Source organism: Hyperolius riggenbachi, chromosome 10 (assembly GCF_040937935.1).
Source record: "Hyperolius riggenbachi isolate aHypRig1 chromosome 10, aHypRig1.pri, whole genome shotgun sequence".
NCBI lineage: Eukaryota > Metazoa > Chordata > Amphibia > Anura > Hyperoliidae > Hyperolius > Hyperolius riggenbachi.
The window spans coordinates 225,559,670-225,575,214 of NC_090655.1; the positions used below are offsets into that span (position 1 = coordinate 225,559,670).

At 46.9% G+C, this 15,545-nt stretch overlaps 1 protein-coding gene across 2 annotated transcripts in view; it reads right to left on the reverse strand.

The window, feature by feature from the left end:
* Positions 1 to 10,075: 10,075 nt before the first annotated feature.
* LOC137534636 (uncharacterized) overlaps positions 10,076 to 15,545 on the reverse strand; it is a 30,295-nt gene continuing 24,825 nt past the window's right edge. For both annotated transcript variants that reach the window (XM_068256235.1, XM_068256236.1), the window contains exons 9-10: positions 14,142 to 14,271; positions 10,076 to 11,111 (exon numbers count right to left, since the gene is read on the reverse strand). In XM_068256235.1, the coding sequence (XP_068112336.1) occupies positions 10,219 to 11,111; positions 14,142 to 14,271 (1,023 nt within the window). In that variant the 3' untranslated portion in view covers positions 10,076 to 10,218. The remainder of the gene's footprint in view (positions 11,112 to 14,141; positions 14,272 to 15,545) is intronic.

Genomic DNA, 15,545 nt, shown 5'->3' on the forward strand with positions numbered 1-15,545 from the left:
CTCTCACCGACCAGTCAAGGTGTCCTTCATCCATGGTTCAAAGGGTCTTGTGCAAGTGGTTAGGAACAAGAACAAAGTGAGGAGCAAGAGGAACCGATGGCAGAGGTGCATGAATACAGGTGCAGTGCAACAGGCACAAGGTTGTGACCCAGGTAGTGTCTTTCGGGGACACCAGGCCCTAATAAATTGAAGTGCTTTAAAAACCTAACCACTGGCACATGACCCTCTGAGCCATGGATGAAGGACACAGGTCAGTGAAAAGGCTAGGCCTCTCACCGACCAGTCAAGGTGTCCTTCACCCATGGCTCCAAGGGTCTTGTGCAAGTGATTAGGAACAACAAAGTAAGGAACAAGAGGAATCAAAGGGACAGGTGCATGACTACAGGTGCAGTGCAAAAGGCACAAGGTTGTGACCCAGGTAGTGTCTTTCGGGGACACCAGGCCCTAAAGTTCAAATCCAGCAAAACCAAAAGTTCCCTGACATGGTCATCTGAACACCTCTGAACCTTGGTTGAAGGAGATGGGGCAGGGAAAAGGTTGGGCTAAAAAGCCCTGTGATGGTATCCTTCCTCCGAGGATCTGAGGTATTCAGAGGAGCATGTCCAGGAACAATTTGACTTTTTTTTTCAAATTGTATCGGCACCACTACTAGAAAAGGTGGGAGTTGCTGCCTGGAAATCTGGACTCTCTTGGGTGCTGGTCGTGGATGAGCTGGACCCTGACAGCGGTGGCCCATATTGACTGCCTCTGTAGCCGGTGTACATCTGTGATGATTGCCAGGTGGGCACCGCTGTTGGTTGTGGGGGTCTAAAAATTGGTGGTTGCAATAATGGCGTGTCCATGTGCTGTTTGATCACCTCCAGCAAAGTGGAATGGCACGCCATCAAGTTTTGGGAAGGCACCTTTTCCAAATATGGTATTAGAGACATCACAGTGTGAAAACACGGGTGTGCCTGCAATTTCAGTAGTTCCTTGCTTTGTTGATGCATTTGCTGCATCATGTTCTGCAGCTGGCCCACCGACTGATGATGCTGCGCACGCAGTTGGTCAATTTCTCCTCTGTGCATCTCATGCATCATTTTAAGCTCGTCCCTGTAGTGCCCATGTACAGCGTCGAGCTCACATTGCAGTGAAGTGATGTGGGACTTGTACTGCTCCATGATATGGCCCCTGTCCTCATCTTGCAACTGCCGGGTTATGAGAGTTTGGTGGCTCTGAAGAATCCCGAGAAGTCCGGAGACAGCCCCGGACATCTCGGACTCTGTCTCTCTCCTTGTTGGGGGGAGGGTACCTCGACGCCTCACTGGTGTGGTGGTCCTCACTGGTGGTGTGGCAGCATCTTCCCGTCCTCTGGCCTGTGTCGGGGTTGCCCTGCGCGCTGGTTGTGCTGCAGTCTCTCGGTGCTCCTCACTTTGTTCTTGTTCCCCGGGAGCTTCCATAGCGGTCGATTGTGGAGGTGCAGCTTCATCCACACTCGGTCCTGCAACCTCAACATCCAAGCTCTCTTCTCCCAAGTCATTATCAAAGGAGAGAGCTTGGGACTCCCTCCTCCTACTCCTCTCCTCGGGGACATAGGTTACATCGGCGACGTCATCATCCACCAAGCTCTCCTCACTGCTGAACCGTGCCTCCTGGGTCGGTTCCTCTTGCTCCAAATTGTCTTCAGTCCTGTAGATAAAAACAATATTTATTGGTGTGCCAAACAGCATGTGGCGTCAATTCACAGAGCTAGCAAACACTAGCAAACACTTTATCAACCGTTTCTACCAAACATTTGATAAAGCTTGTGAGCAAAGTTCGCTAGCCATGGGAATTGAGGCCAGTTTATAGCAATACATGGCCGAAGTCATGGTAGTAAATGAGCTCTCAGTTCCTGCCCACAGTAGTGGTACTTACAGTCTAGGTTCCAGGCTTGCATTGATGAAAGACAATTGCTTGGCAAATTGGTAGTCTTTTTGTCGCCTTCCCCCGCCACTGCCACTTCGTTCGGCAAGTTTTTTCTTCCGTAGCCATTTCACGTATGCATCACGTATATTGCGCCACCTTGTCTTGAACCTTTCTCCTGTAACGACATGAAAAATTGATTTCGATTATTTCTCTTGTAGGTACATCGTAACTGGACAAACATATACATCGCTACATGTCACATTTCGTATTGGGAAGAGCACGGTGGCAGGCATCGTCGTGAGGACTTCGTGGATCCTTTGGACGCGACTGAGGGCCAGATACATGCCTGTGCCGGACACCACGAAATGGGAGGAGATCGCCCAGGGCTTCTGGACCGAGTGCAAGTTTCCTAATTGTGTTGGCGCACTGGATGGGAAACACATCCGGATTCAGAAACCCGTGGGGAGTGGCAGCCATTATTTCAACTATAAAAAATACTTCAGCATTGTTCTAATGGCAGTGGCAGATGCGGACTACAAGTTTGTGTACGTGGACGTGGGGTCGTACGGTAGTTCCAATGACTCTGGAATTTTCCAGCGTACGACCCTTTGCCGGCTGATGGAGGAAGGCAGACTGCGTCTCCCCCGTGACAGACCCTGGCCTGGGACAAGGGCACCAGCCTACCCCTATGTGTTTGTGGGGGACGAGGCCTTCGCCCTGTCCGACCATGTAATGCGTCCGTACCCAGACAGGGGACTTGATGCCAGCCAGCTACACTTCAATGCTCGGTTGAGCCGTGCAAGGAGAATGGTGGAGTGCACATTTGGGATCCTGGTGTCAAAGTGGAGGGTGTTCCACACGCCCATGCTGCTGAAACCGGGCAACGCAGTTGTCGTGGTGAAGGCAGCATGCATCCTCCACAACTTTGTGCGGCAGGAGGAAAGAGAGACTCCGGAACCCCCGAATGTGCTTCCACTAATGCCCCTGCGGAGGTATGCAACCAGGCCAAGGGTAGTGTCACTGCGGAACAGGGACCAACTGAGACTTTATTTTACCACACCACCAGGACGAGGGTGAATGTTTGGTTTTTAATGTTTTGTTGAAATGTGTTTATTTTGGAGTTTCAAGTTTTTAAGTGATTTTAAATGTCTTAATTTTTTACAATAAAATTGATGTTTAATAATTGGTCATTGTGTATGTTTTATGTGCACAGGTGGGGTACATCGCAGGTGGGTGGGAGACATCACAGGTGGGTGGGATACAGCACAGGTGGGGTACATCACAGGTGGGGTACAGGTGGGTGGGATACATCACAGGTGGGGTACAGGTGGGTGGGATAAATCACAGGTGGGGTACAGGTGGGTGGGATAAATCACAGGTGGGGTACAGGTGGGTGGGATAAATCACAGGTGGGGTACAGGTGGGTGGGATACATCACAGGTGGGGTACAGGTGGGTGGGATACATCACAGGTGGGTGGGAGACATCACAGGTGGGTGGGATACATCACAGGTGGGGTACAGGTGGGTGGGATACATCACAGGTGGGGTACAGGTGGGTGGGATACATCACAGGTGGGTGGGAGACATCACAGGTGGGTGGGAGACATCACAGGTGGGTGGGATACATCACAGGTGGGGTACAGGTGGGTGGGATACAGCACAGGTGGGGTACAGGTGGGTGGGATACAGCACAGGTGGGGTACAGGTGGGTGGGATACATCACAGGTGGGGTACAGGTGGGTGGGATACATCACAGGTGGGTGGGAGACATCACAGGTGGGTGGGAGACATCACAGGTGGGTGGGATACATCACAGGTGGGGTACAGGTGGGTGGGATACATCACAGGTGGGGTACAGGTGGGTGGGATACATCACAGGTGGGTGGGAGACATCACAGGTGGGTGGGAGACATCACAGGTGGGTGGGATACATCACAGGTGGGGTACAGGTGGGTGGGATACAGCACAGGTGGGGTACAGGTGGGTGGGATACATCACAGGTGGGGTACAGGTGGGTGGGATACATCACAGGTGGGTGGGAGACATCACAGGTGGGTGGGATACATCACAGGTGGGGTACAGGTGGGTGGGATACATCACAGGTGGGGTACAGGTGGGTGGGAGACATCACAGGTGGGTGGGAGACATCACAGGTGGGTGGGAGACATCACAGGTGGGTGGGATACATCACAGGTGGGGTACAGGTGGGTGGGATACAGCACAGGTGGGGTACAGGTGGGTGGGATACATCACAGGTGGGGTACAGGTGGGTGGGATACATCACAGGTGGGTGGGAGACATCACAGGTGGGTGGGAGACATCACAGGTGGGTGGGATACATCACAGGTGGGGTACAGGTGGGTGGGATAAATCACAGGTGGGGTACAGGTGGGTGGGATACATCACAGGTGGGTGGGAGACATCACAGGTGGGTGGGAGACATCACAGGTGGGTGGGATACATCACAGGTGGGGTACAGGTGGGTGGGATACATCACAGGTGGGGTACAGGTGGGTGGGATACATCACAGGTGGGTGGGATACATCACAGGTGGGGTACAGGTGGGTGGGGAACAGGTGGGTGGGCCACGGGTGGGTGGGCAACACGTGGGTGACACAAATCCATAGCAAAAGTGGAATACATCACAAGCTAAACCACAAGCCCCCCCAAAAACTTCTAGTCAACATACCCTCTGTGCCTTGCTGTCTCTTGCTCAAGTGCTCAAAGTCCTCCACATACAGCTTGGCAATTTTTTTCCACAGGCCTCTGCATTTTTTGATGTTGCTGTGGTCCGCATCCCCCTTGTCCCACAGGGCTGGTACCTGCTGCACCTGTAGGATGAGGTCTTCTGATGTGTAGGGCCTCACCCCCTCGCTATCAGACAGATCCTGCTCCATATTGCTGCCAAAGAGCTCCAGCATGAAGTCACTGCTGCTCCACTCTGTGAACGCTGGTGCCATGTGGTCCCCATCCAAAATGGCCACCATACCATAGAGTCAGCATAGGAAGTGTGGTATAACATCCGGTTTTTATAGCCAGTGTGTTGTGCGCTCTCCGGTTCTCATTGGTTTCCATTGGCCGGATGCAACATTCCGGCTCCGGTCCGGATACGTCAGCCGGACCAGCCGGACCAAAAAATAGCGCATGTTGGAACGGACGCCGGAGTCCGGATCCGGTCCGGCTCCGGTCCGGACGAAACGGACGCATGTGAACGGTCGCATAGACTTTCATTGCTATGCCGTGCGTCCGTTTCGTCCGGTCCGCATGCGGTCCGGCTCCGGCACGGCGATTCCGGATAGCAACCGCTAATGTGAACCGGGCCTAACAGATAGGTGTGAACAAGATTCAAAAGGGGCCAGTTCTAGTGACAATGGAGCCATGGGGGCAAGTGCCCCCTTTGCTTCTATGGTAGTGCCGCCCCTGAACTGCTGCCCTAAAACACAGCAGGGAGCAGACAAAGAGGAGAGGAGCTGCTGGTTCTGACCATATTAACCACTTAAGGACCACAGGCTTCTAACACCCCCCCCCCCCCCCCCCCCCAGTGACGGGCAATTTATTTTACAACTCAGTGCACTGCAGCTTTAATAGCTTACTGCAGAGCCGGACAACTTAGCACATAAATGAATTCTCCCCCTTTTCTGCCCACCAACAGAGCTTTCTGTTGGTGGACTCTGATCGTGGCTGCAAAGTGTTTTTTTTATTATTATTAATTTATTTGTAATTTACTGTTAAATAAATTTGTCTATTTTTTTATTTATTTTATTTCCCCCCTCCCCCCGTCAGCCAATCATGGCGATCCTCTCTCATAGGCATCAGCCTATGAGAGGGGATCGCGATCCGAGCCTCTCCAGGGGACAGCCGACTGACATGGCTGTCCTCAGTACAGCGCTGCATTAGATCACAGCTTACTTCCTCCCCCCCCACCTTATGTTATAAGTGGACAGATCTTTCCTCCCTCTCACCCTTGTGGTATAGGTTGAGCATACATCCGAACTTTTAGATCCAGGAAAAAGGGACACTAAGACACGCCCCTGCCACACCTTTAACCACGCGCCAATTTTTCAAACCCACGCTCCTCCCAATTTTTCCTAATGATTTTTTCCACTGCTTTATACTGTTTGGAAAAATTACTTATGAATGCTAATTGAAAGCTTCCATCGTGCTGCATGGTTATTGCATTTCCCAATAATTTATTATAAGGGGAAAGCGCTCGTAATGTTGCCAAGGGGAGAGTAAATGAGATGTGACATCTACTGGGGGAAGGGCGGCGAGGTGGACGCTGAACACGGTAGACGACACGAGAAGCAAGCTGTGCCGTGGCCCTAGACCGGGGGATCGTTAGTATACTTGTGACAAGCTTTACAAAGTTTTTATCATTGACAAACAATGTAGTGGCAGTGGTAAATTTTAAATAGCAGGACCTACACCCCCTATTGCGTTAACCAAAGAAAAGACCTATACAAAAATTTAGCAAAAAGTTGTATAAATTTTATTAAATATCAAAAAAAGAAGAAAAAAATAAAATCAATAAAAGGAACATGGGATGGCCACCCCGTCACAACACAAGTTTTTATCATGTACGCGCAATACTTTAAGAGTTTATTAAATCTTGGTTTTACACATTGGAGGCAAACTTGTTTTGAGGTGGAACACAGTATATGAGCTTATCCCGGTAGTTGGAAGCTGATGATATCATATCCAATTACGGAAGATATCTCTACAGTGTAGTGGAACCAGCCATACTCTCACCCTAATTCATGACGGTGAGCAGGGAGCATTTACTTATCTGAGGACAGAGTGTATGATCGTAGTTGGTGGAGGTGGTCCCCGCCCCCCTAACCTATCACAGTATCGATAAGCTTGTGTACCTGATCGCACTGACGGGGTGACAGTCCTTTTAGGCCTCTTTCACAGTGGGACGTTGTGTTTGATGCGACGTTAAAGTCACACAACATGCCCCTAACGCAGCGCATGTAGGTTATGAAATTGGACGCTATTTTGCACTGCGTTATCTGTCTCTAGGTGCACCATTTTCATCGCATACTGATGGAACGAAAACGGCACATGCGTTACATTTACAAAAAAAAAAAAAAACAACATTACTGAGCATGTGCAACACACATAACGCAGCAAATGTATTGCTAGACGCACAGCATGCAGCACTTTGTAAATATTGCTACACGTTACACACAACACAACGTGTGCACTGTGAATGTCGCACAGACTTTGTATTGCTGTGCGTTAGTCTGCGTTATATTTTTTTAATAACTTTAATGTCCCACTGTAAAAGAGGCCTTAAAACAGTCTGCACTATTATTGCCTTTGTTCTTTTTCGAGGTGTTTTTATACACAGAGGGATAACACGGGATGAAGTGGACCTATTGATGTATGAACTGAGCGCAGCTATCCGAATTGTGTTTTTACTTATCGTATTGGTGGCCAGATGCTTACCCCTTTTGTTATATATGTGGCCAGATGCTCCTCCCCCTCTCCTGTTGTATAGGCCCTTGTGGCCAGATGCTTCCCCCCTTATCGTACAATTGGCCACATGCTTCCCCCCCCTTTGTCATATAGGTGGCCAAATGATTCCCCCCTCCCTCTTCGTATAGTCAGCCAGATGCTTTCCCGTCTTGTAGTATAGGTGGCCGGAGATGCTTCCCTCCTCTCCCCCCTTTTAGTATAGGTGAGCAGATGCTTCCCCCCTAGTCATATAGGTGGCCAGATGCTTCCCCCCTCCCTCCCTTGTCATATAGGCGACCAGATGCTGTCCCCTCTTGTAGTATAGGTGGCCAGAGATGCTTCCCTCCTCTCCCCCCTTTTAGTATAGGTGAGCAGATGCTTCCCCCCTAGTCATATAGGTGGCCAGATGCTTCCTTCCTTCCCCCCTTGTCAAATGGGTGGCCAGATGCTCCCCCCCCCCACCTTGTTGTATAGATGCCTGATGATGGAGGGGAAGAGGAAGCTTTTGGCAGTGACTGGCAGTGCTGAAGCATCTGGCAATCGATTCCCGATCACGGATTCGGATCACGATGTCGGATAGTGAAAAAATGCTCGTGAATCAGTATCCGAGCAACACTGGTGCTCTCTGCTGTGATTTAGGGGAAACACGGTAGTATAACAGTGTGTCACTAGGAAAGGGGAATCACCTCCCATAATGAGCTTATGCACTTTTGTGTTGCCCCTCAGTTTGTTAAAGGGGCACTGCCTATAGGGTAAATTAAAAAATAAAAAGACAATACACAGCAAAAAAAAAAAAATTTGACTCTGTCCGTCCTTACACCTGTTAACACAATCATTTATACTGGTGCCATAAATTGCCATTCTTTGATAGTGTTCCTTTAAGAGGGAGCCACAATAATGGAGTTCCTAACTCGGCAGATCAATAAAACCAATGGCTTTGGACTGTGAGTACATCTCCTCCACTATCCACTGAAATGATCAGCTGACATCCATCAGATCAGAGTCCAGTTCTGTGCAGGAGGTCCCAGCTGTTTTGATGGTGATACTGCTCCCAGCATGGCTGACTCTGGTCCTCTGAAGATGCTCGGGGTTCTCTGAAAATGCTTCAGTAAATCAGGTTAATTGCCTTATCAAGCCATCTTTGTTATCGGAGACATAAAGCGGACCTGAACTCAGAATGTCCTCTCTGTTCTAAAAGATAAGCAACAGTATAATATCCTTGAAGAAAAACATTTTTGTGTTACAGCAGAACTCCTGCATTAAATCTGCAGTGTGTCTACTTCCTGCTTTCATGGTAGCAGACAAAGGGTTAACATCCTGTGTTTACATATTAGCTGCTCTGCCGAATTTCTGTGCTGACAGCTGCAAGATCAATTGACACTTATGATTAGTTGGAGATGAGGGGGAATTAGACAGGCTCTTCTCTCTAAAAACACACTGGGCACATTTCTATCTGTTTTCCTTCTGTCCTGCGCAAGAGTTCAGGTCCACTTTAAAGAGAACCCGAGGTGTGTTTAAAGAATGTTATCTGCATACAGAGGCTGGATCTGGCTATACAGCCCAGCCTCTGTTGCTATCCCAAACCCCACTAAGGTCCCCCTGCACTCTGCAATCCCTCATAAATCACAGCCGTGCTGTGAGGCTGTGTTTACATCTGTAGTGTCAGTCTCAGCTGCTCCCCAGCCTCCTGCATAGCTCCGGTCCCTGCCCCCGTCCCTTCCCTCCAATCAGCAGGGAGAGAAGGGATGCAGGCGGGGACCGGAGTTCTGCAGGAGGCGGGGAGAGCAGCAGACTGACACTATAGAGATAAACACAGCCAGCTCTGACAAGCTGTTTGTCAGCAGCGTGGCTGTGATTTATGAGGGATTGCAGAGTGCAGGGGGGCCTTAGAGGGGTTTGGGATAGCAACAGAGGCTGGGCTGTATAGGCAGATCCAGCCTCTGTATGCAGATAATATTCTTCAAACCCACCTCGGGTTCTCTTTAAGGAAAGTCATAAAGGGCAATCCCTGGAGATCTCTGAATAAAGGTGGCCATACATTGTACGAAGGCCACCAGATCGACCAGCAGATAGATTCCTCTCTGGTTGAACCTGATCAAAGAGGGATAATTGCCTGTTCACAAACTGCAGACAGATTTCCAATAGATTTCAGCATGAATCTATTGGAAATCATCCATATAGTGCTGCTGCTTCCGCCTGTTGGACTCCCCCAGGTCTCCCCTTATGTAATGTGTACACCCCCAGGCTCACCAATCCACTGGCCCACCCCTCCTCCAGTCTCCCAAATCTTCTATCGCCACTAGGGGTGCCTGTACCCTGTGAGCCAGTGGAACATGTGTGACCTTGTACATGCCCTTAAGTCATGCAGTACAGGCACCTGGTGGGGATGTAGAGAAGACTCAGAACACTTGAAGAGATAGTGGTGGATAGGTGAGCCGGGGAGGGGGTACACATCATTGCTGGGGGGTACCAGCCATGGGTCCGTCAGTCAAATCAACCACCGCGCAACCGACCTTTCCTTTTCGAGTGAGATTTTCCAGCATGCAGGATCGATTGTTTCGGGCGGCCATGTTACGGTGTCGATCTCTGGCAGATTCGATCAACATAATCCAATCTGACAGATATTGAGGCCGCAAATCAAGTAAAGCATCAAAAATACATAACAGAAAGTCTAAAACACAATAAGAATGGCAACTCTGCATGGTGATAAATAAAGACAAGTTATCAACAAAGGACCCAATATCATTTATTAACTGTATATACAGTATACATAGCAAACCAATCTCCAGAAAAGAGAACCTGGAAACCTGAGACTCTGGTAGCCAACAGGGCGTAACTTTAGGCACCCTAAAGAAATGTATTTTTACACATCACTTAAGTGAATGGGCTTGCCCTTTCATATGCCTACTTAGCGCTCCCACGTGTGAAAAACATTTCCCACACACTGTACATAAGAAAGGACGCTCGCCTGTGTGAGTTCTCTGGTGTCTAACAAGGATTCCTTTATGACAAAATCCCTTCCCACACTCTGAACAAGAAAAGAGACGCTCCCCCGTGTGAGTTGTCCAGTGTCTCCGGAGGTCTATTTTCTGCCTGAAACATTTCCCACACTCTGAGCATACGAAAGGTCTCTCGTTTGTGTGAATTCTCTGGTGTGTAATTAGGTGATCTTTTCGAAAGAAACTTTTACCGCAGGTTGAACATGAGAAGGGACGCTCCCCTCGGTGGATTTTCTGATGCTGAAGGAGGCTTCCTTTGTTCACAAAGTCTTTCCCACACTCCGAACATGTGTGCTGCCGGAAATGGAAAATGAGATTTGCTCTTTGCAGACAGGTTTTGCTATATTCAGGACAATTAGATGTATTGTCAGCTCCCCGTCCAAGACTTAGATATTTACTGGAAGAGGGTTTCTCAGAGAGTTTCCCAGAAGGGGATGAATCTTTTGATTTATTGTTGGAGTGACCAGCTGGGTGAAAATTGGCGCCAGTAACTGAAATTTTAGATTTCTGATTGTACCAACCTATTAATCCATCAGCAGTGTGAGATCTTGGCCGGATATTTGGAGTAACAGGAAGTGATCTATCAGAAGATTCCTCAGAATTAGAGGGATCCAGTGATCTCTCCTCATGGTAAAGTCTGTGATGTGTATTTCCAGTAATGGGGTTTCCTCCTGTAGAATGATGTGTGCCGACATTATCTTCTGTATTATAATCTGGAGGTGAAATAAGACGTCCCTCCGAGGTGTTCCCCACATCCTGTCCATCTATTGGGAAATAATAATAATAGTTATAGATCATGCATTCTCCTGTATGCAGGCAGCAACCATGTATGTGGCTCTAGCAGTGACTGAAGTCACAGAGCTCTGGAATATGCGACAATACAATATTGTGCTGGGGAAGAGATAATGGGTTGCACATCTTTTCTCTTCCCTCCGTCCTGGCAGATCAGTTTGGACGATAAACGCTGTTACTCATCCGTATAAAAATATAAACAATTAATCCATTTAACCAGTTTCCCACCGCTGTATCATGTATCTACGCCCCTGTGGATTTCACTCCAGCACCAGGGGCGTAGATAAACTTAGCCGCGGAGGGAGACCGGAGGGCACCGAAGGACCGGCGCGGGCACAGGACGTCTGCAGGAGGCTTGGGCAAGCCCCAGGTAAGTGATTTTTTTCCCCCCACAGTTAAGTTTCCCTTTAACCCATTCGCGTTCCGTCGTTTTCACTTGAGCAATATTCACCTCTCATTGATTAGCCTATAACTTTATCACTACTTATCACAATGAACTGATCTATATCTTGTTTTTTCCGCCACCAATTAGGCTTTCTTTGGGGGGTACATTTTGCTAAGAGCCACTTTACTGTAAATGCATTTTAACAGGAAGAATAAGAAAAAAACGGAAAAAAAATCATTTCTCAGTTTTCAGCCATTATAGTTTTAAAATAATACATGCCTCCATAATTAAAACTCGCGTATTGTATTTGCCCATATGTCCCGGTTATTACACCGTTAAAATTATGTCCCTATCACAATGTATGGCGACAATATTTTATTTGGAAATAAAGGTGCATTTTTTCCGTTTTGCATCTATCACTATTTAAAAGTTTAAAATAAAAAAATATAGAAATATTTCATCTTTACATTGATATTTAAAAAGTTTAGACCCTTAGGTAAATATTGACATGTTTTGTTTTTTTTATTGTAATTTTTTTTTTTTTTATATTAAACATTTTATTTGGGTATTTTTGGGAGGGTGGGATGTAAACAATAGTTTTATAATGTAAATGTGTCTTGAGTTTTATTTTTTTTTACTTTTAGTTGTAGTTTTACTTTTTGGCCACAAGATGGCGGCCATGAGTTTGTTTACATGAAGTCACTCTAAGCATAGGCAACAGCCAGAAAAAGCGCAGCTTTCGAGAGAAGCTGTCGCTTTTTCAGCGGGGGAGAGGAATCAGTGATCGGGCACCATAGCCCGATTCACTGATTGCCTGGCTAACGAACCGCGGATCTGGAGCGCGCATGGTTCCTGGACGTAGTTTCTACGTCCAGGAACTAAAATAGGTTAACAACTTTCTGTGTGCCATTCAGCACACAGTATAGTATGGGGACATCTAGTGGCCAAAAATAAAAATACCCCTGTAAATGTTAATTAGTACACCTATTAAGTAATACAAAAAATTACCCAATTTTAACTCCTTATTCCCCCTCCTGTCTGTATAACTATAGTTTACTGTAAGAAAAAAAAAATAATTAAAGAGACTCTGTAATAAAAAAGGTCCCCTGGGAAGTACTCGCCTCGGTAGGGGGAAGCCTCAGGGTCCAATGAGGCTTCCCCGTCCGCTGTAGCTGTAGGCAGTCCAGCGCTGGCTCCCCCGAAGTGTCCCGGAATCCTCCCTCAACAAGGCTGACAATCGCTGATAAGCGCCGATTTATTTACCTTTCCTGGCTCCAGTGGGGGCGCTGTTGCGGCAAACCGTACAGAGATAGGAGACTTGCGCCTGCGCAGTAGAGCGGGCTGACAGCGATCAAATATTTCCGCCTATCTCCGAGCAGAGAGCGGATACTGCGCCTGCGCTGGGGAAGTAAATATTTACATGCCCGCTGTTCGGAGGGGCACAGTGAGACCGCCGTGGGACACAGGAGGATGGGGGAAGCCTCAATCGGATCTGGAGGCTTCCCCGTACCGGGGTGAGTACCCCCCTAGGGGAACTTTTTGTAGTTACAGAGTTTCTTTGATACTTTAGGGACTTCGCTTTTTTTTATATTTATGTCATTAGGGTATATCACTATTACTTTTTCAAATTGGGGCTTGTAATTATTGATCTAATATAAAGAAACGCAAACGGAAAAAATATTGTCGCAATACAAATCGGCAAATAAAACTTGTCGGTTTTATCTATCTCAGCACATTTTATTTTAAAACTATAATGGGTGAAAACTGAGAAATAATTTTTTTTTTCATATAAGGCCTCATTCACATCAGGGCCGTTTCTGTGCGCTTTTCACAGCGCACTGCCCTGTGCGTACAGCAAGGTTTTGATTTTCCCATGTAACTAAATGTGCCTGGTTCACATTATGCGCTGCGCTGAGCAGCGTTACAAAAAGCAGTGTTGCATGCATTTCTGTGCGTTGAGCTGTAAAGTGCACATCAATGCAAGTGAATGGGTGTGCTTTTTTAGCGCATACAAGTGCATAGAAACGCATGCATTTTTTACTTATAAATGAACAAAAATATATTTTCATATAAAAACAAAGCTTTATTGACAACTCCTACTGCTACAATAAGCAAAAAATGCTTTAAAAAGTGCACTGCAATGCATTGAAACTTGCACAAACGCATGCGTTTTTTATCATGCGCTTTTACACACTTTTTAACGTACCCAATGTGAACGAGACCTTATGCCTTAAAAATGCAGCAAAATAAAATAATTATCAGCAAAGTATCACCCAAAGAAAGCCTAATTTGTGGAGAAAAAAAATGATGTGTAGATCATTTTGGTGTCATAAAAGGCGATAAAGTTATTGGTGAATGAATGGGAGGAGTGTGATAATTGCTCTAGATTTTAAAGGGAAATAACCTGTGGTGGGGAAGTGGTTAAACCACTCATGTATGGCGAACGTCGCACTCCCGGCTCCACATTAGGCGGACCAGCGTTGTGACAGCATTGAATTAATCTACGCTCCGCCGTTGTTCATTCATCGCAAAATGTTGAGGATCGCTAGTTCTTCAACTATGGTTATTGAGAAAGTGTGCAGAGATGTAGACTGACGAAGAAATAAGATCAGCTTACCATAGGCAATGCTGCCAACTGGCAAGGGAAGTCTACATTCACTGGTCATCATTTCCCTCTCTTCTGTAGACAGATGATCACCCCTCACATGTATCTTTTCTTCTCTTTTCATGCCAGTCACTTCTTCACCCTAAAGCCAAAAAATAAAATAAAATATAACATATTTAAAGGGAACTTGAAGTGAGAGGGATATGGAGGCTGAAATTTATTTTCTTTTATAGGAATACCAAGATGAATGAGATATGGGAAAATGAGCCCATATACAGCAAAGTCCCCATTATACAGAACTCAAATGGAGGCCAGAAACCCACTAGGAGCGATTTTCTGAGCGCTTTGTGATTTGAAAAGCTCTTGCTAATGTAATGCTATGGGTGTGATCCCACTTGGAGATTGTGATTTTATAAAAATCCCCCATAGCATTGCATTAGCAAGAGCTTTTTGAAATCACTGGGGGTTAGAAAAGGCTGCTAGTGGGTTTCTGGCCTAAGACCACACTTGTCCGCTGCAGATCGGATCAGTTTCAAATGGATCCGTTTTTTGTAAACAAATGTTTTTTTCTCTCCATTTTGAGAGAAAATGGCCTTTTCGCAGCTACGTATGTATCCCCAGTCCAGTCCATGGAGGGGGCTGCCATGCTGGAGGGAGTAGCAGGCAGGAAGGGGGGCAGCGGCTAAGGGGGTGTCGCCGCCTCCCTCACCTGGGTCCCCCTTCCCGGCTCCCCCTCCAGCTAGTTTCATTATTTAAATAATTTAAAATCAATGTATTGAAATGTATAAAGCCAAGCGGCGAGCAAGGAACTTACTTCCTTGCGTTTCACCACTCGCCGTCACTTCCTGCAATGCCGCGATCCGCCTCCGCGCCACTTACCAGAGGTGACATGTGACATGATGACATAGACGTGTAATCACAGTACCTAGCACACAAATACCTAAGCTGTGTTCCTTTTTTGCTCTGCCTGAAAGAGTTGAACATCAGGTATGTAAGTGGCAGTTCCTGTCTGAGTCAGGACTGGGTCAGACTACAGTGTGACCCTCACTGGCAACAAATTCCAACTATAAAACACTTTCCTAGCAGAAAATGGCCTCTGAGAGCAGGAAAGAGATAAAAAAGGGTCAATAGTTCATAGATTTTAGCTCTGACATACTTCAATGAATGTGTCATTGAGCAAAAACAAAACAGTAAAAACTTAAAAAGTAGATTTAAATATAAGATAAAAAGCCATTTTTAGGAGGAGAATAGATACAATTGTTTATTTCATTAGTTTATTTTCACCTTGGGTGTCCTTTAAGAACTGCCAAGCAACTTGTATTGTTTGAAAGGAAATCAATATGGCAGCCACCATATCCCTCTCACTTTAGGTGTTTAAAGGGGAACTGAAGAGAGAGGTATATGGAGGCTGCCATG